The 26,516-nt window shown below is 39.1% G+C and overlaps 2 protein-coding genes across 2 annotated transcripts in view; one reads left to right on the plus strand and one right to left on the minus strand.

Annotated features, from left to right (window-relative positions):
* Positions 1 to 23,477, plus strand: part of LOC117383668 (E3 ubiquitin-protein ligase RNF19A-like) — an 85,989-nt gene extending 62,512 nt beyond the window's left edge. The window contains exon 10 of the transcript XR_008649015.1: positions 23,467 to 23,477. The gene's annotated coding sequence lies outside the window, so the exon portion shown is untranslated. The remainder of the gene's footprint in view (positions 1 to 23,466) is intronic.
* LOC117384187 (intermembrane lipid transfer protein VPS13B-like) overlaps positions 1 to 26,516 on the minus strand; it is a 270,989-nt gene that overhangs the window by 7,691 nt on the left and 236,782 nt on the right. The window contains exons 50-65 of the mRNA XM_033981473.2: positions 24,492 to 24,575; positions 24,237 to 24,412; positions 20,645 to 20,815; positions 16,666 to 16,873; positions 14,583 to 14,771; positions 12,036 to 12,182; positions 10,313 to 10,587; positions 9,423 to 9,550; positions 9,142 to 9,338; positions 7,718 to 7,836; positions 6,361 to 6,811; positions 5,845 to 5,991; positions 5,081 to 5,309; positions 3,017 to 3,193; positions 2,315 to 2,485; positions 530 to 706 (exon numbers count right to left, since the gene is read on the minus strand). Coding sequence (XP_033837364.1) covers positions 530 to 706; positions 2,315 to 2,485; positions 3,017 to 3,193; positions 5,081 to 5,309; positions 5,845 to 5,991; positions 6,361 to 6,811; positions 7,718 to 7,836; positions 9,142 to 9,338; positions 9,423 to 9,550; positions 10,313 to 10,587; positions 12,036 to 12,182; positions 14,583 to 14,771; positions 16,666 to 16,873; positions 20,645 to 20,815; positions 24,237 to 24,412; positions 24,492 to 24,575 — 3,046 coding nt within the window. The remainder of the gene's footprint in view (positions 1 to 529; positions 707 to 2,314; positions 2,486 to 3,016; positions 3,194 to 5,080; positions 5,310 to 5,844; positions 5,992 to 6,360; positions 6,812 to 7,717; positions 7,837 to 9,141; positions 9,339 to 9,422; positions 9,551 to 10,312; positions 10,588 to 12,035; positions 12,183 to 14,582; positions 14,772 to 16,665; positions 16,874 to 20,644; positions 20,816 to 24,236; positions 24,413 to 24,491; positions 24,576 to 26,516) is intronic.

Consider the following 26,516-nt stretch of genomic DNA (forward strand, 5'->3'; position numbering starts at 1 on the left):
GTGGTTTCCCATGCAGCCTCCCACATTACAATAAAACTAACTGTAGTGGAGTTGTGTTATTATTGTTCATGTAAAAGTAAGTCAGGGGGCTTCTGGCAGTTCTGGTTGGCTCTGCAGTTCACAGCATTAAAAACAGAGAAATGAAAGGTGATACTGTGGAGATTGCCCGTGCACTGACAGATTTATGACTCCACTCACTGTAGCTCCTATTGTGTTGATTTGAATATTGTGGCCTCAGGCTTAGTTGTATAGACGTTAATGAGGTCTTGTACTTTAATAAATCTTAGACCTTTAGAGATTTTAAATTGTGCATGACCGAAAATCATTGTGTAGGTGCTTGCATTCTAAAACAAACGTCATTTGGACTGATTTCATCCTGTAAAATTAATCTAAGCTGATATCTCAACGGGATAATTTATGAACTTGTTAAATGTGCTTCAAACATTATTTCATTTGTTAGGCCACTGGAGCGATACAGTGAAAATAGTGGTACGTGTAATAATCGTTGAGTGAGATGTCCCGGACTGACCGTATCCAGTCTGGGACACCAGCTCGGCCGCTCCTCCGATGGGTTTGGTGAAAACTCCCACAATGCCTTTCCCCACTCCAGAGATGACCCCTTTGGCTGTGCTCCCGGTTGAACTCTGCAGCTCCCAGTTCCTCTGGAAGTTCTGCATGGGCTGGTCCACGATGCCGGCTATGGCTCCTGCACAAACAATGGACATACACCTTGTAACAAAACATTTATTTATTTTTATTAGTTATTTGAGGAGAGGGGACAGAGCATTCTCAGTCACAGCTCCCAAATGGTGGAACAGTCTCCTTCTCTATGTCCAAGCTGAGCCACATCTGAGCATTTTAAAACCTTACTAAAGATGTATTTCTATTCACTGGCATTTAGATTTAGATAAAACAGTTTATATTTGAATATCAATGCATTTGCTTTGATATAATTTTATTGTTTAGTGATTTTTTTTGTGATACTAAACCTGTGAGGCACTTTGGTTAACCATGGTTGTTTTAAGGATTCGCTGTACACATAAATGTGATAATTACTAATTGATTTTCTCATTCATATTGCATTAGCACAATTAGCATTAGCAATAGTCATTTACAATTACTACCACAATACAAATCAATACAAGGAAAAACATTTCACACATCGGCACATTCGGAAAATAGCTGTTGAAGCCACAGTATTATTATTCCTATTGTGTAACTGATGTCCCCGCTGTCTCAGACAGAGCATCCCAGGCCTGTGTCTGCTGTAACAGAGCCGGAGCAGCTGTGCAGTGTCACACACACTGTCTCTGTGACTGAACTTTTACTGTTTCTGTGTTTATGGGGTCCCTGCAGAGCTGTCTCCGCCGCTCTCTCTCTGAGCACTGTGGGCGGCTGTCTGACTGGTCCATACCATACAGTGCAACATTTTATGCATATCACATGACCTAATGTTAACCAGTAAAAATTATACTTAAAAGCTATATCCAACTTTACTATTGGGATGAATACTGAGTTTTCTTACTTGAAGGATTTGATGGATTAGAGCTTATCTACATCTCTCATGATTTTACGTTATATTAGTACTACTGGTACATAAAAAAACACATTATTTAAAGGTGGACTATGTAATTTTCTGGTGGAGGGCACGTCAGCTACATGATTTCACTGGAATGTTATTGCTTGGATTGCAATGTTTTACTGTATGACATTCACCCATATGATTTTTTGTAAAGTAAAGTGAGTAAATACACTGCCTGGTCAAAAAAAAAAGTTGCTGCCAAAAAAAGGTCACACACTCTTAATATTTCGTTGGACCACCTTGAGCTTTGATTATGGCACACATTCGCTGTGGAATTGTTTCAATAAGCTTCTGCAATGTCAAAGGATTTATTTCCATCCTGTGTTGCATTCATTTTTCATCAAGCTCTTGCATTGTTCATCCAGCACATCCCAAAGATTCTCAATGGGGTCAATCAAGGTCTGGACTCTGTGGTGGCCAATCCATGTGTGAAAATGATGCCTCATGCTCCTGAACCACTCTTTCACAATTTGAGCCCGATGAATCCTGGCATTGTCATCTTGGAATATGCCCGTGCCATCAGGGAAGAAAAACTCCATTGATGGAATAACCTGGCCATTTAGTATATTCAGGTAGTCAGCTGACCTCATTCTTTGAGCACAGACTGTTGCTGAACCTAGACCTGACCACCTGGAGGAGACTCGTACCTATTTGCTTAGTTAAATCCAGGTGGTGACTTTTTTTTTGGCCAGGCAGTGTATGTATACTGTATATTCATCTTGAACCACAGACCTAACAGGCTGATCCCCAATCGTGACAGCCCCTGTCTGAGCCCGTCTCCCAGGCTTTCTGGCAGCTGCCTCCTCCACTCCTCCTGACGCGTGTAGTGCTCCTCGTCCAGGGACAGCCGGTCCATGTTGCGGGCCAGGCTGGTTGCCAGGTTGGTGATGGAGGTCAGTGTGCCTAGACACAGATCAAATGTCACGATTAAATTCAAGTTCAAACCAGTGCTTCAAGTTACAGATTTACCAGGAACGGATCACAGGATATTTTTCAAATCATAAATGCCAAATACTTACAGTGGACTTTGAACAAATGAATGCTAATCGATTTTAATGGTGGATTTACAGGTTTCACGGTGAACAGTGACATTGTTCCTTATGGCTTTTCACCTCTGGGGTTGTCACATCAAATTACATACTGTATTTCCGTTGTAGCTTTGCATATCAATTTTCAGATTAGGCTTTTATGAAGAACATGTTTTCTAAAGCATTCAGTAAATCCAATAAATTTAGAGGGGACATACAAATCATGTACAAGTTGTGGACTGTGGACTGTGGTTGGTTGTAAGGTTAATATTATATAAAACATTAAGGTGGACAGTAACACCTCGTACACATTTATCTAATAAAAAATAATGTGACAATAGAATTTAAAGACAATTACAATCTCCCCTTTCTCTTTTTTCATGACCAAGTTAAGTTGAATACTAACCTTTGGAAATGTGTTTGACAAAGGAGGTGGTTCCTCGGGACACGCCACTGACAAAGGCTCCAGGGCCGCGGGTCAAGCCTTCGTACGGCAGCCGAAAGAAATCTGATACACCATTACCAATGCTCCGCACCAGACTGGCAGGACTGCCCAGGATCTCCAAGGAGCCCACCACCCAACCTGGAATGCACAACCAATTTGTATTATTATAGACTTATCAAACATTTTTCTATGATTTAGACATAGATAATGTAGAGGATTTAACAAAGGCAAAGGCCTTTGCAACCTTAATTTAAGTTCATAATTGCTTGAAGCTTCTAAAAATAATAAGTATATACTTTTGCACTTGTTAACTCGAAGTGAAACCTTGTTTCTGTTCTGGTTTAGTAATCATGCTAAATATTATTCAGGTTTTGACTTGGTTTAGCCTCAGTGTTGTGCACCTTAACTACTCCAACATGTCTTATTCTCTTGACATAAAAGCCAGTCCAACACACCTGCTCCTCTCAGAAACATTCCACATTTAGTACGAGCCCCGTGGGTCCAATCACACCCTGTACCTCTACTCTGCCAACTGCAGTTAATGTTGGGAGGCAGCCCCAATAAAAACATTCACAGAACAACACGCACAGCTATTTACATCATCAATAATATTCTGCTCAGTCTATTTATTAGCTTTCCAAATGACACAAAACATCACAAAAAGAGCTTACGTTAAATCACTTTTGTGCACATTTGCTTATGAAATCAAGCATTTGGAAATGTGCCGCCTTTGACTATCCAATCTCTCTTACTTGACCAGGCTGTACAGTCTTAGAGATACCATGGCTCATTAATATTTATGTCCTGACAATTGCATCACAAAAATCAAATGGCCATTTTTCAAGTCGCCAAGGTCCAGTTCTGCTCCAATCTGCGTCAATTTGCTTTTGAGAGATGGGAGGAAAAGCGGCTCCGGTGGGGCCTCAGTGGTTGATCTGGCTTTGCATGGTCTTCCAGTTGTGGTTTTGGTAAAGCACTAGGCCATGACAGGAGCCGCTGTTTACAGGGCTGACTCATGGGTTTAAAAGCTTTGTTCATGTACATTGCAGATATGCCTATGTGAATCCTTTGCACATGTAAGTTCCTACACAAAAGAGATGGTATAAGATGAAGTTTGAGTTCCATCATGAAGGCAAGATTCAGTGATATTCCTCATTTTAGTCATTGGTTTAAAAGATCACTGTAAATTGCATTGAATTTAAAATTTTAATTATCCATACAACTTCATAATGTTCAGCCTGTACTTGTCTTCATACGTGCAAATATAATCCTAAAAATCCCAAAGCTAATCATTCCCAGCATGCTTAGCATCCAGCAGCCCGTGACTCTGTGATGGCTCAGGAGAGAGGAGAGTGACGCGTTGAAATACGAGCAGATTTGGGAGCTCTAACGAGAGGCAGTGGGAGACGTGTCCGGCCAGAACGGTGATTTTTGATGTGGGGATGACTGCGTTAAATCAGAACATGTGTGGGGGCTTCAGGAGATAGGACGGCACAGTGGAGGAGAGTAGTGAGTCGCACGTACAGGACAGGAATGGAGGAGGTCTGGGGAGTGAGTCACTGGTTAGGGCTGGTGATAAAATGATGAATGCTCAAATCTCAATCTCCTTTAGGCCTCCTGTGAGTGTGCCTTATTTCCTGGAGATTTAGCCGTTTTGGTCACAAAGCAACAGAAGCATACAGTTGAACAGTTCAAAATGCCAAAATACACATATATTTTCTAGTTCAATATTAATGGTTAAAGGTTAAATCTTTGAGATAAAATTGTTTCACATCAGTGCTTCCATTGAAGCAGATATGGGCCCAAAGTAAACTGTAGACAGACTGTTAGTTTTTGAATAAAGATAATGCATATGGTCAATATTTTTAATCTCTAATAACATAATAACAGATAAGGTGGATATGATAAATTGTGGGACAAGGGTACCATTGGTTGTGCTGAAATGTTGTAAAAACAGGAAAGACAGAGCATTTAAAATGTATTTTCTTGTTACATTATAGTGGATGTGTATTTCCTTGGACCCACCTGCTCTGAAGAGTGCCCCTGCAGCGTAGTGCATGGCCAGAGCGTGTACCAGCTGTCGGGCTGTGGTGAAGAGCAGCCCCCTCTCAAACAGGGAGAAGGACAGAGGTGTGTGGTCTGATGCGATGTACAGCTTCAGAGAGGCGTGGATACTGACCAGGAGGTGCACCGGCTCAATGGTCAGTCTCTGCAGCCGCACAGGGTGGACCAGGGCCTGCACTGACTGGACAACCTGGGGAATATAGGAATATCATTTAATGCAATACGTGACAATTTAACAAAAAAGTGTTGAAATTAAATTTTCATACTGCTTAGTTTTGAGCACATTCAATTACTGTATTATTGTATATACTGTATTACAACAATTATATAGTTTTGTAAAACACTGCTGTACAACAACAAATTAATTAAATGTTCCTTAACAAAACATTTTCTCATGGAAATGACAGAGAAAAAATTATAAAAATAAGAGTGTGCTATTACTGTGCATTACTGTGTAAAAATACATGCATGGATATACTGACACAATGTGTTTATAGCTTTCATTTAAATATAGTCAAATGAAAACATAAACTTTATTTTGTCTACTTTTAGTATTCCTCTATTTACCACGGAGTACCAGGCAATCTGTAACCAATTGGTTGCCCACACTGCAGCATTGTGCGGTCGTCTGGTATGTCTGGCCTGAACTGAATGTGCAGCTGCAGTAATGATGCCGTAACTACCTCATCAGGACCCAAATTAGAGCATGATCTCATGGCGTGCACCTGTTGTGGGACTCTGGGCACAAGTCCAAGCCTCTCCGTGCTGCTCCTCTCTGCTGCTGCCGGGATGTACGTGTGGAACAAAGTCTTGATGTAGTAAACAAAGGTGTCTTCGAGGTAGACTCTGGCCGGCTGCAGATGGAAAATGACCTGAGGACAAGTGCAGAGTGCTGTGATTAGTGTTTTATATTCAGGGTTTAGGTAATGCCTTTCTTTAAAGTAGGGAAGCAAAGACAAGTGCCGTGTTTAAACAAATGGAAAAACACTAAAGAGGACTTCTGTGGATTATCTGATTTCACTTTACTGTCAAATGTACAATTCTGTGGCTGCCATTTTTGAGGTGAACAGGTTTTGAAACAAACATCAAAATATACATTTTTTAAAAGACTTAAAGTTAACTTTTTAATTTAACTTGTGACTGTCATGTTTGTTTCATAGAGGAGCCCATGGAACACACAAAAATGCTATTTGAATATGCTGCAATGTTATTTTAGCTGCATTGCATCTCATACACAGTACCTCCTCTATTGTGCATAGGTCTGTAGCCAGGTTGACTTGAAGAGTCAAAAAACAGGAGCGTTTGAACTCCTCCAGTGTCTCAGGACTGTCAAAGGGGTCAGTGTCGCTGCTCCAGAGGCCCCCACTCTCCACTGCCCCCCGCTGGTCCTGACACAGCAGCACAGGGAAGTGGAAACTGGCCCGGTTGTATAATTGGTTGTCCACTTGCAGGCTGGAGCAGTAGACTTGAACCATAGAGCCATCAGATATTAGGGGTGAGACAGTGGGGGAGTCTGCAGTAGGGTCCTCTTGTGTGTCCGTTGGCAATAGGACAGGAGCAGGGGACAGATTCAGGAGCACTTTAGTTAGAGTCATTCTGAGCAGCTCCACTGAACCAGACGGATTTGTGATGTCATCATTTAGGACCACACTAGCTTCACTCAGGAGCACTCTGAAGGACAGCTTCGGACTCCTGAGGGGGAAAAAAAAGTTCAATCTAGTTCAAATAATAGAACAATCTTACAATCTTCTAACTTATAGGTCTAATTTAAATTCAATAAACAATGTCAATTTATCATCAGTGAAAACATTATTAAAACAATGTTTCCTCAAATTTACAATTAAGAAATTGAGCATTTAATTATAAGCTTTGTGTATATGTATTATTAAACAATTATTTTAAACTATTATCAGGTTATAATTTTTAACATTTGGAATAGTTTTCTAAATCTGAAATAAAAGATTTATATAAATATTTACTCATTGATTTTGTCCAATTTAATTTAATACTAAAAGCCAATACAACTTTATACACATATTAAACATAAATTATGTGTTTACTAATGCTCAAGTGTTAGCAGACATTTTATAGCTTATTAAACTAGTTTGCAGTGCAGTCAACAAACAAGTATTTTTACATGCTGAGTGTGGGATGCTTGGATTGTGTCTTAGGTGCAGTTTATTCACCTGTTTGCTGTTAGCTGATGTTGTTTCTAATAGATTACTATCTGATGTAATTTGTTTACATTCAGCTAATATGTGATTATTCTAATTCCCTGTTCTGCCAAATGACAAAGTAGCAACATGTTGATGTCATGGAATAAAGCTGTAAGACTGATCTACTGTATTACTAATTTCATTTATGACAACACCGGCGCTTTTATTGCCCTCCTGTGGTGAAAATGATGTGTGTTTCTTCAATGTTTGGAGTTTAGTAACAACTGCTGCATGTAAAAAATAATCATAAAGCAATTTGGGCACAGCACATAAAAAGACACATGCGTAGATAGCTGTAGGTTAGGCATACCTCATGTTTTATTGGTAAAATATGTCAGAAGCATAACAGGCAGTAAAAGAGCAGCTAGTGCAAGAGTGGTACCTGCTGTGAGGGTAGATTACAGGGTCCATGCTGCCCTCTGGTGCCAAAGACAAGACCAGAGTCCCCCTCTCATAAGACACATGGATGTAGAGGCAGCCAAAGCCTGCCAGGAACACCACCTGCAACAATAACACACAAGGTGAGATCAGAAATAATGAGGGAACTTTTGGGATCAGGAGAAAGAGCTGAGAGCAATTAAGGACAGCATACACTGATCAGCCAAAACATTATGACTGCAGAGTTAAGTTGGTCTTTACTCCAGGAACAAAGCTAATGAAGTTTCTTAAGTCTAGTTTGAGGTTTGTAAATTAATTAATGATATTTACAATGAATTACTCCACTTTGTGTTACATCCATCCTACTTGTGACTAAACATGTCCTCTTGTGTTCAATGTGTACAGAAGATAAACAATGTATAATGGTTTGACATTTTTTGGGGGAAAAATTTATACAAGCTATTTTTTCTCAACTGCCATTAGATTTGCAATAAATGTTTTAAAATCAGTATATCCATGACATGGGTTTCAACGTTGGAAAAAAAATAGCACTGAATGGTGAAAAAGTTCTGGCACCTATAAACAGGAAGCTGAAATCCATGAATAGATTAAATTTAATCCTTTTAAACAATCCACCATTAAACTTAATATTTACTCAGTTTCAAATCTCATGAACAGACTATAACCTGCTTCCCTCAGAAACCAACTCCTTGTGTGGAGCAAAAGGAAGCTGATCTGTGCTGCACGCTTCACTGCACAGCCATAACAAGTCTGACCTTTGACCTTTCACCTACCTCACAGAGGTCACAGACAGACCTCGCAGTAACCAGAGATACACAGCCTGGCCTTAACTTTAACCTGCAGCTGAGTAGACGCAACAGTAAACATTAGCTGCACCTCTAGCGAACATTAAGATAATTCAACACTACTGCGAAATAGAAAAACATGGCTGCCCACAGTGGGAGGCAAAAAGCATGAGACTCCAAGTTTAACAAACACTTAGATGCAATAATTAATGATTGTGGGAAAATAAGAAGAGGGTTTGTTCCAATGTAAGCAGAATGCCAATCTTTAATAGTTGAGATTCATCAAAGCGGAATTTACTGGCTGTGGCATCGAATAAATCTATCACAAGTGTTATATTGGTTGTTTCTGTAATGGATTTTGCCATTGATGTGAAACAAAAACATTGAAATGATGAGATTTAAAAATCTCTTCCCATAACTGACAAACTGGTGACCAATTTTTAATTATTTGTCACATTCATAGTGAACAATCAGTTACAATCTGTAAAGCATTTTAAAATTGAATGGGGTAACCTTAGGATTATATTTTTAATAAATGCCCATGACATGAAATTTGTGGAAGAACAAAGAAAGAGGCTGTGAACTGTGTAAACTTTGATATTGTCTACGGTTTGTGCTTTACCTGAGTGCCTGGGCAGTTAATGTCTATGGGGTCGGTCCAATCTGGAGTGCAGTGGTCTGAGGTAGTCTTTAGCTGCAGAGAGGGAAGTGCATCTTTCTGTTTGCACTCTGGGAAAGTGGAGAAGTGATGGTACAGCTCATGGTGCAGGGAGCTATTAGCAGGCAAAGGAAGGCAGTAGAGCTCAGTCCTGGGAGTCTCTAAACAAATGTATAACATTTTAGTTGGAATCAGTTTTATATATTACTATTTTATAATGTTTTTCATGCCAGGTACATTCCTACCTTTACAAATCTCTTTTAGCAGCAAAGGGAGAGGGCACTTGTTATGGATGATCATGCGTGGGCAGGGGTCTTCATTTAGAGTAATGTATGTCACCCCGAGGTGCTCCTGATATGTCAGTACCAAAGCTCTGCAAAACATAATATAAACAAAGCTATAAATATGGACCAGAGACAAGAAACATCCCAGCCCAACAACCACATGTAGATAAGAGTCCCACACCCACCACACCAAATCACCACACTGACCAAAGCCCTCTGAGGCCACGCCAATCATGACGCACACGTTACTGTGGGTTTTCACATTTGTGTCCAGCTGGTGAATACACAGAGCTCCAATAAAACACATTAAAGTGGTCAAGTCATGTGTCTCTCGTGTGAAATGTGGCAATCGTCATTATGCTAAAATAGAATAATTATGTCTTCTGTTCTATTAGTGCATGTGCAGAGTTTGTGAGCGTTTGTGTGAAACCTGATGCATGTTGGAAGAACAGTTATGTTGCTTTGTCATATTGTTACATTTAGTCTTGTATTTCATTGTAGCCTAGTGTCTAATGTTGTATTTATTGTGTTACAAATACATTGCTAAAAATACTGTAGATGAAACTGGTCAACACCTGCTCTCTGTTTGTGAATGGTTATGATGAACCTAAAATGTACATTAAACGGAGACACAAGATAAGTCAGGAGCAGCTACGCCTGATCCAGTAGTGTGGAGTAGTATTGAGTCTGACAGTGGAAAGACTGAGGGCATTTCTCTCTGTGCTTCAGTACCAGACTTTAACAAGCTGTGACCGCTTACTCCTCACTTCTCATGCCAGCTAAGAGTTCGGCAACCTGCTCTAAATGGACTGTCCCTGCCAGGATAACCACACATGTTTCACTGCACCCACCTGCTGCATGGGCCACCCCAACAGTCCACTTCCCCAAGCACGGCTACACTGAGACGGTGCAGGTCTGTGCGCACTGGGATGGGCAGACTCCACTGGGAGGGTGCAGGCTGTGGGAGGAGACTGAAGCACATGTGTTTGAGCGGCAGAGGGAACGCCACACTGCCCTGGGCCCCAGTGTGGAGGAGGTCCCAGCAGGGCACCGAGCAAGGTCTCCCCTGGGACGCCTGCTCACATGGAGGAAGAGCGAGCACGGAACTCTCTGGGATCTGACAGGCCTGGGATGAGAGCACATGGGCACAATTAATTGCTTGCAGTTTGCTTATATTGCAGTGTTGTGTCGTTTGTGGTGTAACTTTTAAGTCAAAAAACAGCAGAAAATAAACCTTTTTATTTAAATTTAGGATGCTTTTACTGCACTGCCATCCTTACCTGTGAACGGGCTTGCATCTCCACAAACCAACTCTTATTTGGCCTGGAGGAGAGCTTGTTACAATGGAAATGTTACATAGTATTGTATAAAAACATCAAGCTCCATGGAGAATGTTCAAAAGTAACATGTCACCTGCATGTGACATGCCACCTCCAGAAAGATAAAGGGAAGTGAAAAAAATTGGTAAAGTCATGTATTTAAGGATTAAAATTATTTGTTAGCTGTATTGCTCAGCCTTAGGTTAAATGAGGTAAAGGGAGACATGGGACAGAAACAGTCTGACATTTAAGGGAGAGTACTCCACCAAAGTGACAGAGAAGAGGATATGAGAGCAGAGATGTCAGAACAAAAAGATTCCAATGATTACAACAAAAGATACATGGAAAACCACATTATTATTCAACCCTTTCTTTCTCCCAGTAAGCTTAGCACTAAATTGGTAGCAGAGAAGTCCTGCTGCGCTGGTTTAGCATCTAGTGAGCAGGGATTAGCTACTAATCATGATGAATAGGGCAAATATAAAGGCATTCCTGTCCTTGTTCGTGGTCTATGTTATTGTTAAGACCAGTGCCTGTTATTTAGAGCTTCTTTTTAAGGTTTTTCAGTCAATTAGCGGCAACTGGCAGGCCCCATAGTAACCATTTCTAAAGGGATCTGAGAGAGATGACATCACTGTATTGTTGCGCTCTTTGGGGACAGGCAGCAGATGAAAGCGAGAAGAAAAACCTGTATCCAATTCTGGGTGTTTGTCTAATGTCCCTATGAAGTGCCATTGCCACATGGTTGGAGAGAAAGGGGGAGCACCATGATCTTATGGAAAATGGCTTGCTACATCTCTGCAGCAAGTTAGACTTCGATTGGGAATCAAAAGACAGAATGCAGGCCTTTATAAATACATGGAAAAATAGACAAAACCCTGGCCTTATGGTTAGCGAGGTAGCACAGCGGTATTTAACAAGAGACATAGGAATCTTTGGTGTTTGGGAGAATTGGTGCGAACAGATAAGCCAGAGGGAATAAAATACTGGCCTTGTCAAGGAGGAAAACTTGCATGTTTGTACTGTACATGGTGCCAACTCAAACAGTTGTTTTACATCTTTAAATAAATGGAGTAACAGTTAGAAAAATAATAGTGCCTGACAGCACTGCCATCAATTCATTAGTCAAAGAAGACATACGCGAACGCTTGCAAAACTTCCCTTTGAAAGTTATTGCATTTTTGTCCCACGGGAGGCAGAAATGAAGATGATTTAGTGCATTTTGGAGAAGAGGGAGAGTGTTTTTGAGAGTTACCTGGTCGTCGCTTCCCAGAGAGTGCTTTGTCAGCAGAGGTCTGTATTGTATGGTGTAAGAAGTGTTGTTGACCAAAACTGTCCTGTCCTCGATTTGAAGGATTTGGATGCCGTGTCTTACGACTGAAGACACACAAAACTGGCAGAGCTTGAAAAAAGAGACAAAATAACACAAATGAATAATATAGCTTTGAAATCAGTCTCATCACTGGGGAAACTTTTAAGGAGTGCATAAATTTGTCTCTTAATCGACTACACATGTTGAAAAATAAACAATGTAAATGCTATTGTCCCCAAACTTCAGTTTTAGAGGGATTACATGAAGTTTTGACATTAACAATTGTTGCACTTATTAACAACAGATGGCGCCGACGTGCAAGAAATATGTCTCCAAAACAAATAGATTAGGCTAAATTTGAAGTGACAGATGGATTTACATGTCCTTATAGGGGAAATCTGTTGTTTTAAAAAACCATGGTACACCCTCAAAGGCCATTACTGGGACTAATAATCCCACGTTGTAGCCTATCTCAGGCTTATCACCCCAAAACCATGAAAGGAGGTAGTAGGTATTTAAAACTATCCCTTTAGTTAGTTGATGCATGATATTTGGGGCATGTTTACAGCTTTAGAACAGCTTTTTCAGAAGGCAAACCAAGAGTGGATCATCAACACACAGCCTGCAAGCTCTCACAATACCCCATGACTTCACAGAGAGAGGACTGGCTGTAGACTTCTCAAAGACTCAAGTATATCATTAACTTGTTTTGAATATATGCAAAATTAGAATATCAAGTACATCATTTATATAAAATAAACAAAAACACTTAATGTAATCTCCCAAGAACGGGCATAAATTGGGATTTCTGCCCTTTTGTGGTCAACTTTATGGTAGTTTTGTGCAATACTTGAACCTCAACCGAGACATTTACTGGCACATTTATGCACATTCTTGATATATTGTTGAAATTTTGTATAAATACCTCGATCCAGACAATGCAAAAACACATCAAGACATCACCCAACCATACAAATGAAACCAGAAGTTTATATACACTATATAAAAAGACACATAAGCTTTTTTTCCTCACTGTCCGACATGAAATCAGACTAAACTTTTCCTGTTTTAGGTCAATTAGTATTACCAAAATTATTTCTATTTGCTAAATGCCAAAATAATGAGTCAGATGTTTACATAGATTTCATTAATATTTGGTTCCATTGCCTTTAAACTGTATGATTTGGGTCAAAAGGTTTGGACATCCTTGGACAGCTTCTCACAATAATTGGCAGGAATTTTGGCCTATTCCTTCTGACAGAACTAATGTACCTGAGCCAAGTTTGTAGGCCGTCTTGCTCGCACATGCCTTTTCAGGTCTGCCCATAATGTTTCAGTAGGATTGAGATCAGGGATTTGTGATGGCGACTCCTAAACATTGACTTAGTTATCCTTAAGCCACTTTGTAACCAGTTTGGCAGTATGCTTTGGGTCATTATCCATTTGGAAGATCTATTTGCCCCCAAACTTTAACTTCCTGGCTGATGTTTTCAGATGTTGCTTCAGTATTTCAGTATGTTTTTCCTCATGATGCCATGTATTTTATGAAGTGCACCAGTCCTTCCTGCAGCAAAACTACCCCACAACATGATGCTGCCAGCCCCGTATTTCACATTTGGGGTGGTGTTCTCAGACTTGCCTTTTTTCCTTCAAACATAACAAACTGTTAAATTTTAGTTTAGTCAGACCACAGGACATCTTTGTTCCTGTGTGCATTTGCAAACTGTAATATGTCTTTGTTATGTTTCTTTTAGAGTAATGGTTTCTCCCTGGCAGAGTGGCCTTTCACCCCATGTTGGTACAGTACTCGTTTCACTGTGGATAATGACACACTCTTACCAACTTCAGCCAGCATCTTCACAAGGTCTTTTGCTTTTGCTCTTGGGTTGATATGCACATTTCAGATCAAAGCACATTCATCTCTGAGACACAGAACCCATCTCCTTCCTAAGCAGTCTGATGGCTGGACAGATGAACGTGGCACCTTCAGGCATCTGGAAATTGGATGAACCAAAATTGTGCAAGTCCACAATTCACTTCCTGATATCTTGGCTGATTTCTTTTGACTTTCCCATAATGTGACACAAAGAAGCAGTGTGTTTCAGGTGTGCCTTCAAATACTTCCACAAGTGTCCAAAGGCAAAAGAAATCATCATCATCTGAGTTTTCCTAAATTGTTTAAAGGCATAGTAATCTTACTGTATGTAAACTTCTGACTTTGAAGACTGTAATGACAAATTGTCTTAAAAAATCATCTCTCATTATTCTGGCTCTTTACAAATTGAAATAATTTTGGTAATCCTAATTGACCTAAAACAGGAAAAGTTTAGTCTGATTTCATGTCAGACAGCGAAAAAATGTAAACTTCTGTTTTCAACTGTATCACTGATGATTTACAATTTACATGAACAAATGTACCCCTGCTTTAATATAATGCACTTTAAAGACTTTAAAGAATTTAACGAAGCCCTTGTCATACAGTCCTTTTACCTTCTGCGTGCCGGGGAAAGCTCCGAGGGTTATATCTGCCTCCACAAAGCCCTCCTCGTCCAAGGTGACCACCTCGGAGCTCAGCCCTTCCTTCCACCGCGGAGACGTCACATCATGCACCAGTTTGAGAGCAGTGGATTTGTGGACAGTGTTGGTGTGGGCCCAGTAGATGCCAATCTGAAAAGCCTCCTGAAACACAGAAGAGGTCATCAATATAAAAAAAATATGCATATAACATATACAAGAGAAAAACAATCTAAGGCAGAAGGAGGAAAAGCATAGTTTGGTATGTTAGTAAAAATATGTAGAGATTTAGAGAAATAAAAAGGACAATTGATCATTAAAAAGCTCTTGATCGGTTGTAGTTAAAGCAGACCTATTATGCAAAATCGACATTTCAGAGCTTTTAACCATGTTATAATTGTTTCCCCTTGTCATTTACACTTTCAAAGTTGTATTTGGAGTGATTCGTGCATGTTTGAGAAATCTTTAATTGATTATTTTCAATGCACCATATTCCCAATAAAGACATACGCCAACTGCTCTGTACCATACATACGGAACAGTTTTCATAGAGATATGCATTTATGTCATATGGTGGAACATTTTATCCATAGCAATAAAACTTCCAATAAGCTGGCAGAAGTTCTCTAGGCTAAATAAGAGTCAGGTTTGTGGAGATGCAAGTCCACTCACAGCAAGGCAGCAAGTTTTTCTGTTTTTCATTGCATCAAAAATGGAAAAAGTAAACATGCTTTATTTTTGCCTTTTTCAGCTAAAAGTTAGGCAGTGGGCCTTTTAAATTGTTTATTTAATTACAGTATTTTTTTTTCCTGCAGTGGATACATAACATTAGAAATGGTCCTGGCTAATGTCAGGTATTGGCCATGTTAAAAGAACATTTCTTAGGTGCCCTACTAATGCTTCACTGACAATTGCATGGCGTTTCTGTTCATTGCAGCGAGCTTTGCCAGTCCTGCCCCATAAACCCATCAGATGTGAGTCCTCTCTTGACGTGCCATGATAAACAGCAGGCACTATGGAAACAATGCTTTATTTGTTTCTATTTTACAATCGACACTGCTTGTTATGCGGTATGCTTCGTGCTGGACCGTATCTGCACTTGTTCTTTGATACGTCGCCTCTTTCACTTTAGTAAAAGAAAAAAGAAATGTGTGTGTTATGTTCCCCAAAACTAGGAGGGGGAAAACACATCTGGAGACCTCTTCTTCTGATCTCGAATGTGAACGAGAAGACGTGCCTACAATATTCAGTGACAGAGTTTGGCTAGAGATGAAGACCAAGACTGGAAAAGACTACAGAACTCAAGAATGAGCTAAGAGTTTGTGCTTGTTAGACGACACTGAAAATAGCAAAGTGGATTTAGATTAATGCTAGCGTCACATCAAAAGGTTTGCCCTGATTGAAACAAAATATATTTTTAAGTGCAAATGCAATTAACAATTAGGGTACAGGAAGAATGAAAGTAAATTAGCGGGACTTTTATGGCCAGTGGATTAGCAAAGAATGTAAGTGATTATACTACGGTTGAGGAATAACATGGGCAGTTTGGCATATGATGATAGTACAAATAGCAACAAATTAGCTGATGTTTTAGTAGTTGTGTACAGACAAAGGAAGATTAGAATCATATTTTGTTTCATAATTTTAAGCTGCTTGTAAAATAACAATGGCTTCTCTATAAGCCATGATAGTTGTTCAGGGTCATTACCCAAGAAGAAAGAAAAGATGTTTCCAATTAGATCAATGTGTTCTACTTAATGCACATCACACATCAAAATGTGTGATTGTGCAGCCTTGGAATTTTAAAACATTGTATTCCAGATCTATTTTACCTAAATGGTGTATTTAAAGTGTGCCATTAATACTTAAACATCTATCTTCAGTTTACTTTCCTCAGAACATGCAAAATTCTCCATGGAAGGTCCAACACAATTCGGGGACTGAACCCAGGACCTTCTTGTTGTGAGGCAAGAGAAGGGCAATTGTTCCTCTGTCCAAGGAAATTCTTCAGAGCAATTCATTCCAGTGTGTCTGTATGTAATGTATGTCAAGACTATACCTTAAAGTTGGGAGGCACTATGATCTTCCCGGCTGGTATCTGCAGCACAATGGTCTCCCCCTCAAACAGCCACAGGTCCCACTGGGAGTGATTGGCCAGCAGAGCCCAGGGCAGCAGCTCCACCAGCAGTGTGTTCAGACCAGGCTTCCAGCAGGACAGCTTCACCTGCATGGGACTGTCCCACTGAGCCAAGGGGTCTGACACAGGCCTGTGGGAAAAGAGCAACAATTCAATTCATTTTATTTTTGTAACGCCCAAAATCACAACAACAGTTGTCTCGAAGGGCGTTCATGTTTTGGTTGATGGGGGAAACCGGAGTACCCGGAGGAAACCCATCCAGACACGGGGAGAAACATGCAAAACTCCACACAGAAAGGCCTGGGTGACCCGGAAGAGCAATCAGATGTGATGTGTGGCTTTTATAAGATACAGAGAATATCAATTGAGTTACAAAAAATGCTTGATGTTTTGATAAATCAGAATTACAAGATCTATCCCATTTAGTATATCGTGTTTACAACAGCAATAACTAAACTTCTCAATCAATGTCAGAAAATATTAATACAATATACAATACAACACAGTGTAATAAAGACTTGACTGGAGAAATGACAATACAGTGAGACACTGTACATAAAGGGACCTCTAGGCAGCAAGCCTTCATAGGATCAAATCAAATTTGTGGAAAGAAAAGGTTTGCAAACAGCTTTTGGAACTTGAGGAGCAGTTGACAAGTCATGTGGAAACACACATGGATACAGAAGGAGAGACACAGAGCAGCAGACACACTGCACCATTTTTCCAGCGATTCCCTGACACAGCATTCATTTCACGGTTATCACATGTTTGTGAACCCTAAACAGGACTCAGAGCCAAACAAATACAGTCCTCAGACAAACTGCACTTCAAACACTTCAGATGTGGGCCAGACCGTCACTACAGGGCTGCCCCATCTCACAATCAAGACTTTTTCTACATTGGATCAATGCAGCAACAAGATTCATCATAGTAAACATACTGATACAAAGACTACACATGCAAATTGGCAGCATCAGGAGGGGTTGAACAAGAATGATGTTAATGTACAAGTCGCCGCTGGCTAATACAGATGAATAATGTGGACCATAGCCTTTATTTAATAGCAAAAGTAATGACTGAAGTCAAGATTTTGGCAACTTCACTGATCCATGAAAGCTTGCCATATATCCAACTACACTTTCTTATGGGACCCCAAATAATAGTGGTAATAGTCACTCTTTACAGTGTATTTTGTTTGTGTAGTTAGTCAAATTGGGCTTTGACATTAAGAGTGCGGGTAGCAGAGTGAGAGCTCATAAATCACATCACACAGCTCACAAAACGGTAATTGAAAGAAATGGGGCTTCTGTCAGAACTGCCAACTCTGAGGCCGAGGGCAAAAGAGGTGTGAATTTGGAATTTTCACACACTTCAGTTTACTCCGAGCCCAACCACTACATGCTGTTTGTGTAATTATCCTAAAGATGCCATTAAAATCCAACAGAGAAAGAAAAATAACAGTTACCACTTTCACCTTCCTGTAACCATTTAAGACACAATATTTACACACTTCCCATCAAGGTTTGACACAGGCTCTCTGCTTTGTTGAAAACAGAGTAAAAGCAATCATATCATTTATATTACAGAAATTAGGAAAAAATATACAACTTTAGTGATGTTAGTATAAGTTTGGAGTGAGTTTAACTATTGAAATCACTGCTATTACTACTCAAAAAATGTTCTCACAATTGGATCCCAAGGTTGTGTGCTTGATTGATTTTTGACGATGTAATGCAAACAAGCACTCTATTGTAAAGTACTTAGTAATGTTTAGAAACTTGTCTAAATTAAAATATTACAACATATGAACACTATAAACAACTGAATCAAATCTGTTGCACAATTTGTCCATAGTTATTTTTAAAATTATAAATGAATTCCTTGGTCAGCATACCCATTTTTAGAAAGAGAAGTTTAAAGAGGAGTTTTATTTACAAGAAGGTTAGGGTCACCACTTCAGTTACTGTAAAAAATACCAGAAATTAGAATAGTGATCACTGTCCACAATGGCTGGACATAATCTACTGTGAATTCTGCTATGATAGACCTGTACACTGTATATGAAATAAAAAGATAACTGAATGGTGTCTAAAGCATATGGGCCTGGTGTATGTGATGCAGTGAGCAGAGAAACACAGCCGACCGCAGTCAGACACATGTCCAGCAGATCCACTCTCTGAGCCAGTTAGAGAGAGGCTGCGCCAATGTCTTCAAGATGTCAGTTTGATTGCTGTGTGACAAGAGATGGCTTCCAGAGTGACATGTGCAGACAGCATTTCATAGGAGCCAAACACAGAGGGAGGGATACACTGCAGAAGCTGGATGTTTATATATATACACACTTGTGCTTCTCTGGTATTCTCGTCTCTGTGCATGTTAACAAATATATAATTAAGACACATAACTATTGAGCAAAGTTTGTATCCAGAGTTTGAGCCAATCATCAAACACGTTTGGTTCCTGACAATGGCTGGTTTGCTGCTTTGTGAAATGAATGATTAGTTTTACACTAAATGCTTTTCCTAACCCACCCTTTGACATTTACTGTAACTGAAATTGATAGAAATAGTCACTTTTTGAATGATCAGCTCTTCTTTTTCTACAATAATTATGATGCAATATCTTCTACTTTATTCTTCAGTATTTTTTCCACAAAAGTCAGGATTAGGGATGGACCATTCTGACTGATACTGGCATTGGAGACCGGTTCTGATACTGAAAAAAATGTTGGCTTGGATATCGACTTGAAAATATCGATGTTCTGAGTGGATATATAAATGTATGATGTAATGTTTACTGGGTGTAGCTGGCCCAGAAAGTTTCATGATGTTTTCATTTTTATTTATACAAATTTGTTCTGTAGTTACTTGAGAGATAAATAACAGCTACATAACACATTTGGATTTAGTTTAAACGAAATAAATGCTGTTTTCAGTCTCAGCACAGGTATCGGTCAATATCGGTTATCGGCAGAAAATCAAAATTGGAACTGAAAAAGCTGGATCAGTGCATCTCTAGCCAGGATATATTAATTGTGACATTTATATCTCTCTGTATTTAAGCCAAAACTAGAACAATATAAATGGTCAAATACTGTATAAAATATTATTCATACTATTGCGTACTAACGCATTGTATGAAGAAATTGCATGTTCAAAGACACAACACAGAATAAAAAAATGTTGTAATCCTCTGCCAACTTTTAACTGGATGCAAGGCCCTGAGAGTTGTGTGAGAAAGAGGACAGCGACGCAGTGACAGACTAAAGCTCCAGTCTGTGGGGACTGCGGCGGTCGTCTGAAGCATGGCTCGCCATTGTCTGTGGAGTTAACTGTTTTATGATGTGAACAAAAGCTACGAAAAGACAAGAAGCCCTTAAATTAAAGGCCTATTGTACAACAGTGTGTGAGCCTGACAATGGAAGGCAAGCACAAGAGGCATCTCAAAGCCATGTCCTACAAAACACCACAGACGAATATGGACATACGATGCATTACATGACTTGGGTTATTGGATGATATCAAATTCAAATGTTATGGTCCAAAAACTTTTGTGTTATCTTGCCATATTGTTTAAATTCCCATCATTTGCAACATTTTGGAAAGAGTTGATCTCACAGCATTTTTAGGTAAAATGAGTGTCTCAAAGGGAGTAATATAATCACAATTTGTGATTTCATAACTGTCAACAGGACAGCAATTTTAATTTCTAACTTGTTGGGGCTAAATATTTCCCAAATAGAAAATACGACCACGCAATTATAAGATGTTATATTCACACCACCAGTATGACAATTACAAAATGTTCAGTGTTAAATCACTGTTAAAGTCGTCAAAGTCATATTCTATAGACCAAATGAGAACCAAATCATTTTCACACCACTTTAACAGTATCACCATACCTGTCACTGTCCTTGGAGACATATGGCCATTCCAGCTCGGTGGATGTCTTTGCTCCATAGAAGTCATTTAGGATGAAATCCAGATTGTCTTGACTTCCTGTTTTGCTTAAGATCTGTTTGATCAGGCTTGTGGAGATGGGCACTGCACAGTTGGATGCGTCTTCATCTTCCCTACAATAGAAAACATTACAAACTTTACTTAAATGCTCTGTGTATTTCTGAGTAACATAATACATGACCTCAATTATAACAGTCACATTTGTAATAGATACTTCACAGTAATCATAATTGTGCCATCAACAGCCGGTAGTATTTATTTTCACTATCTCCTCTTTGTATCATATAATACTATATGAGTTTGGCCCCAAATGCAGATGTACATTTTTCAGTACAATTATGTTTACAAACTCTGCCAAAAGCAATTCATATTTCCTCCTCTTTTGCAATAGAAGCAAACACCTTTTGACAGTCAAGTCCTTGTTCCCATTGTTCTTATGACCTACGGCTAAACTTTGATTGTACCCTGAAACCTCTTTTCTAAATCTAATCATTCCGTTTGTGTGTTTTGTCTGACTTGCAGTATAGCCTTACAAACTCACAGATACTGAGGCAGATTACATTTTCCTGCGAATCTTGTAGACCCAGACAGTGGTCAAAGATGGAAGAAAGAAAATTTAACAAAATCTAAACAATAGTAATAGCCTCTTTGATTTTTCTGGGCCGTATCCTGTTCTACTTGGCAGTATATATCAAGCGTGTATTAATAGATCTATTGTGCTATAAAAGGGAACAAAAAGTGATTAGCTTTGGTTTCAGGGGAAGACAAAGTGGTGGCACAAAGTGTTGACAGGAAGCTTTTGACAATACATCCCAAGGGGAGAGGGGGGTGAAAGAACAAAAAAAAAAGATTGTAAGCCTATAGTGTTTCCATTGTGGTGACCAGTATAAACCAAGCAGGACATGGTTAGGTTTGGTTCGTTCTCCAGTGTCGCTAAACCACAGTTATGCTCTGTACCTTGTTGATTAGGAGCCACAAGAATGCATAATTACAGGAGGGAAGATGAGCTGTTGACCAATGAATCCTCACAATTTGAGTTTTGGGGACTTATGTCTGCAGTACAAATGTCCAAAGGTGCAGTTTTACAGTTGTGGCTTTCTAAGCAGTAAGGGATGAAGGATGGATTGAGTTCGAGGGGACATTTGAGTTTATGTGGTGAGTAGCGGTTTAGACAGGGGGACGCATTGTAAACACTAGAAGCATTGTGGTCACCAACAGAAAGACAAGACACTTTGGAGTTTGCCTTTTGAGCTTATGAAAAGGATTTATCTACAAAAACATCAACTCAAAATATTCCCAGTCACTGAATGGCATACTGTGGTTTCTTTAGCGCAGATGAAATGAAAACAAACTTTGTGACCAGATATCTAAACAAAGAAACGTAATGTAAAAAATGGGGAATCAGATGTACTTGCGTTTATCCGAATCACTACTCACTGCTACCAATAATGTGATTTTTCTCCAACGGATTATGCATAAAACAACACAGATTACATTTGTAGTAATAACAAAAAACCCAAGTAGTGTGTTTTTTCCATTGGTTCCACCCAGGCTGAAAATACCAATTGCCACTTCAAGGCTGTCACACTAGAGAAACTGCTGTGTAGACAATGCAGTTACATTAAACAAGAGGTAAGCTTTGAAGAGGACAACACTAAACACTAGATGTTAATGGCTCTTTACGGTCAGCCAGATGTAAAATGATATGACACATGGAGACAAGATAGAAAGATTGAGAAAATGGCATCAGTTATTTATGCTGCTCACAAGCCAAACTAAATAAATTCAAATCAAAATCAATATGCCAATGGTTGTACGGAAGATATTTTATGATTTACTGGGAAGTTAAATAATGCCCTTAAATGCCCCATCTTTTATGATGAGTGCTTTTCCTTGAGTGAGGCCTTAAATGAGGTAAGTGTCTATTAAGTGCATTGTAATTCATAGCAAAGGAAACCATATTTTAAACCTCATAAAAAGATTATTTCTTAGAGAAAAATCCCACAAGGTCATGTCAGGTCATTTACTTAGTAAAAGTTAAATTAGGTGTTAGCCCGGATTTTAACGTGAAAGTCAAAGGAACAGTTTCAAACTGGCAGCATTTCAGGGCAGTGTCAGTGTGCTCTATATACTGTGCTACCGTTGGCTCATGTCTCTTCAGTTAATGTATCCCACTATTAGTGAGTAAATAATGTAGCTTAATAAGTGAGGCTGCAAAGCACATGAATAAAAGTGGCTGATGCCCAGAGCACAAACACAAGAGAAGAGGGCAGACATGTGTGCGAATGTACTCATCAGTCAAACGGGGGCAAGAATCACCTCTAATCTCCAAAAAGGAAAGTACCAGTATATAATTTAACCATTGGACAGAAATTCTAAATAACCATAACCAGTTAAACTCATACTGACTAAAATATCCTTTGGCAGGAGTTTTGAAATGAAACTGGCCGAGGGAAGGTTCCACTATGATTGCTTTGTGGATGACTTGTCAAGGGCTGTCTTTTTCTATGATTCAACAAAAACACACCTCATCAAGCTTCATACATCTCATAAAACTGTAAATGGTCACAGTTAGTGTTTTTTTTAGATGGGATAGGTTTCTTTGACACAATGGTAGCATGCACAGGTGACAGCCTTTGAGCCAATAAGCAAATGCTCTACCAACTGAGCCACTGCTCATTTTAAACCTCATATAGCAGGTCTGTAGTGGCAGAGGGCTGATGTATGTGAGACTCTGCCCATGATGAAGTGGTGACTGTCACACTTCCCCTGGCGAAGCCTGGCGTCCTGGGACGATCACAGAGCCAGACCACACACAGATAGGACACATGTGCATGTGGCATTACTCATCAGCCCACCCCTGCAAACATGTACGCCATCACAGATAAATACTCTTCCAATACGGGCCAAAACCTGCTTTCTGTTAGGCCCGGTATCTAAATGAGCGCAATTATGGTTCTGATTTGACATGATGGAAATGGAGCTGGTTTGGAGCAGCTGCCAAATGGACTTCCTTTTGCCTAAATATCACTCCCAACTGTCGTCATATTGAGTCAGACAAAATGGAGTGGGTGAGTCTTAAGTAAGTGTCTTTTACCATCTGGCTAAATACATGCAGAAAAAGTCATTGCAGGAGACAAGTGTCAGGGTTTATGGTAAAATGAGCTGTTTGACAATGAGATAATGTAGCAGGCACTATATTGTAATCCGATTTGTCACTGTTGAGAGAATGTCAAGTTTACAAGTGACAAGTTGGCAAGTTATTTTTACCAAAATTTGGCAACTGAAATAGCTTTCTAGAGATAATTATTTGGCCCTAAATAAATGCACAACTGTCAACATCTGATTGAAAAACATTTAATTAATCCATTGTGCACTGAAAACAGTATCTTGAGAACAGTATAGATTCATGATTCATACTTTTTTTTTTAACTTAAATTAGTCAGCCTTGCTATTTAAATCTACATAAGTTCAAAGCACATTAATTATTAATTAAAATGGCATTTACAGCATGAATTTGAATAGAGTATTCACCTGGCTTGGAAGGTGAGATGGTGTGTCTGGTCAGCTTCTGTGTTTAGTAGTGGCTCTTGGTGGCCTTGTCCCAGGATGAGCTGACTCTCTCTCAGCCCCAGGTTCCTCTTCTCCACATGGACAATCACAGGGTCAGGGAGGTGGCTTCGCATCACAAACAGAGGACTGAACACTACCTGAAACATAAACATTTACAAAACATGTATAATGATGAGGTTTTTAAGTCATAGTGTTTTTTTTGTCATTCAAACTCACCACTCTCTGCTGCATGTGAGTATCAGGTTCAAGGGTGATGAGGGTGCACCAGACGTACAGCAACGATCCACTGGAACATGGAACCTACAATGCACACAAAATGATGCCAAAATGAAAACAGCAATAGCAACTGAAGAACAGAAATTGAAAATAGTAAACCATTAATGCACACATATGCATATTGCAATTTTTTTTAATAAAAAAATAAAACAAAAAATAAAAAAGAGCATGTCAAAGGGCATCTAAGGCAACATAGTCATTACATGTACAGTACTTGCAGCATTTTTCTCACTGACAGCATGTTTATAGCCTCCATCAGTAACGCATTATCATGCTTTGTCTTACAAAACACAGTTTCTTGGCTTCTTTTGGTGGTAAAAATTTGAGCCCTGACTCATAATCTCTGAACGGAGCGGACTGAAGAGTGCTAATGCCAGATCTGAGACCACTTGGGGCAGTAAAATCTTTGTGAGCTTTAATGGCTGAGAATGTACCCATAGAAGACCAAGATGTTTTATTGTGTCATTGGTGTTTCGTCCTCTCTCCTCGTTAAAGGTCTTCTGATGCCAAAGCACATTACAAACGGCTCTGTTTTATGACGTACAGGGGATTTCACTGTTAGGGACAACAACATACTGAGGAGAGTGATGCATGCAAACAGCCTTGTTAGACATGGGAGGGTCCAATTTTGGCAGAACAAATTCTTGACGTATTTCCAAGTCATATATCCCCTAAAAATAGTGCCACTGATCACGTGTTTCTAGGAATGCATGTAACAAAAAAAACCCATCATTTTAACCTTGAGCCAAGTATATTACATTACAAGTAATATGGCAAGTAAGCATGTTATTATGTGTTATGTGTCTGTTATATAGGGCTGAAAATAGGGTCACTCTGACCTTCTGTGCTTTGTCAAACATTAAGGACAAGGGCGAACAACGTTTTGTGTGGGAGGAAGGTGAGATACAGGAGGCACTTCAGATGGATTATGGGACATTACACACAGACTTGGTCAGGGGAGTAATTCAGAGCATGTAGCAGGTGGATGAGTCTATGCCAAAAGGGTAAAGTAAATAGAGAAGAGGAGTTAACTACAGCAAGATGGATGAGGCAGAGAGAGCAGGAGCAAAACCAGAGAGTGAAATAACAGTGAAAGACAGAGATAGAGAGATCTAAGCACTCAGCTACTCCAACAGGCAGCTCTCATAATGAGCCAAACTCCACATGTGAAATGTGAAGGGAACAGATAACAGACGGAGCAGGAGGAGAGGCAGCCATGTACACACGCTCAAGCTGGGGCCAGACCAGATGCACCAAGACCAAGAGAGGAAGGCCAGGACAGGTCAACCTGTGAGTTAGCTTTGTTAGCTTTGAAAATGTATAGCTAGGATAACAGAAGATTAACCCTTGTGCCTTGCTGGAAAAATGCTTACACTAGGACTAGGATACAAATTGTGTATTTCATTTTTTTAACTGCCATTACATCATCAAACATTAGTACATGAATAAATATACTATAAATATACTAAATATATATATATATATATATATATATACTAAATATATATATATATATATATATAAATATATATATAAAAATATATATAGTATATATATATATATATATAGTATATAGTATATATATATATATATAGTATATAGTATATATATATATAGTATATAGTATATATATATATAGTATATAGTATATATATATATAGTATATATATATATATATATATAGTATATATATATATATATATATATATATATATATATATATATATATATATATATATATATATATATATATATATATATATATATATATATATATATATATATATATATACATTTCTCACGTCGCCAAAATTGGTTCCATCAGGATGAAATTCACATGTCTAAAAAACGCCATAGTTATCACAAAAAATGTACGTTCGGAGACACAAATTACCCATAACGAGGCACAAGGGCACAAGGGTTAATAATGAATAAAATGAGTGTCGCAAAAACATGCATACTAAA

The sequence above is a fragment of the Periophthalmus magnuspinnatus genome, chromosome 16 (genome assembly GCF_009829125.3).
Source record: "Periophthalmus magnuspinnatus isolate fPerMag1 chromosome 16, fPerMag1.2.pri, whole genome shotgun sequence".
NCBI classification, from domain to species: Eukaryota; Metazoa; Chordata; class Actinopteri; order Gobiiformes; family Gobiidae; genus Periophthalmus; species Periophthalmus magnuspinnatus.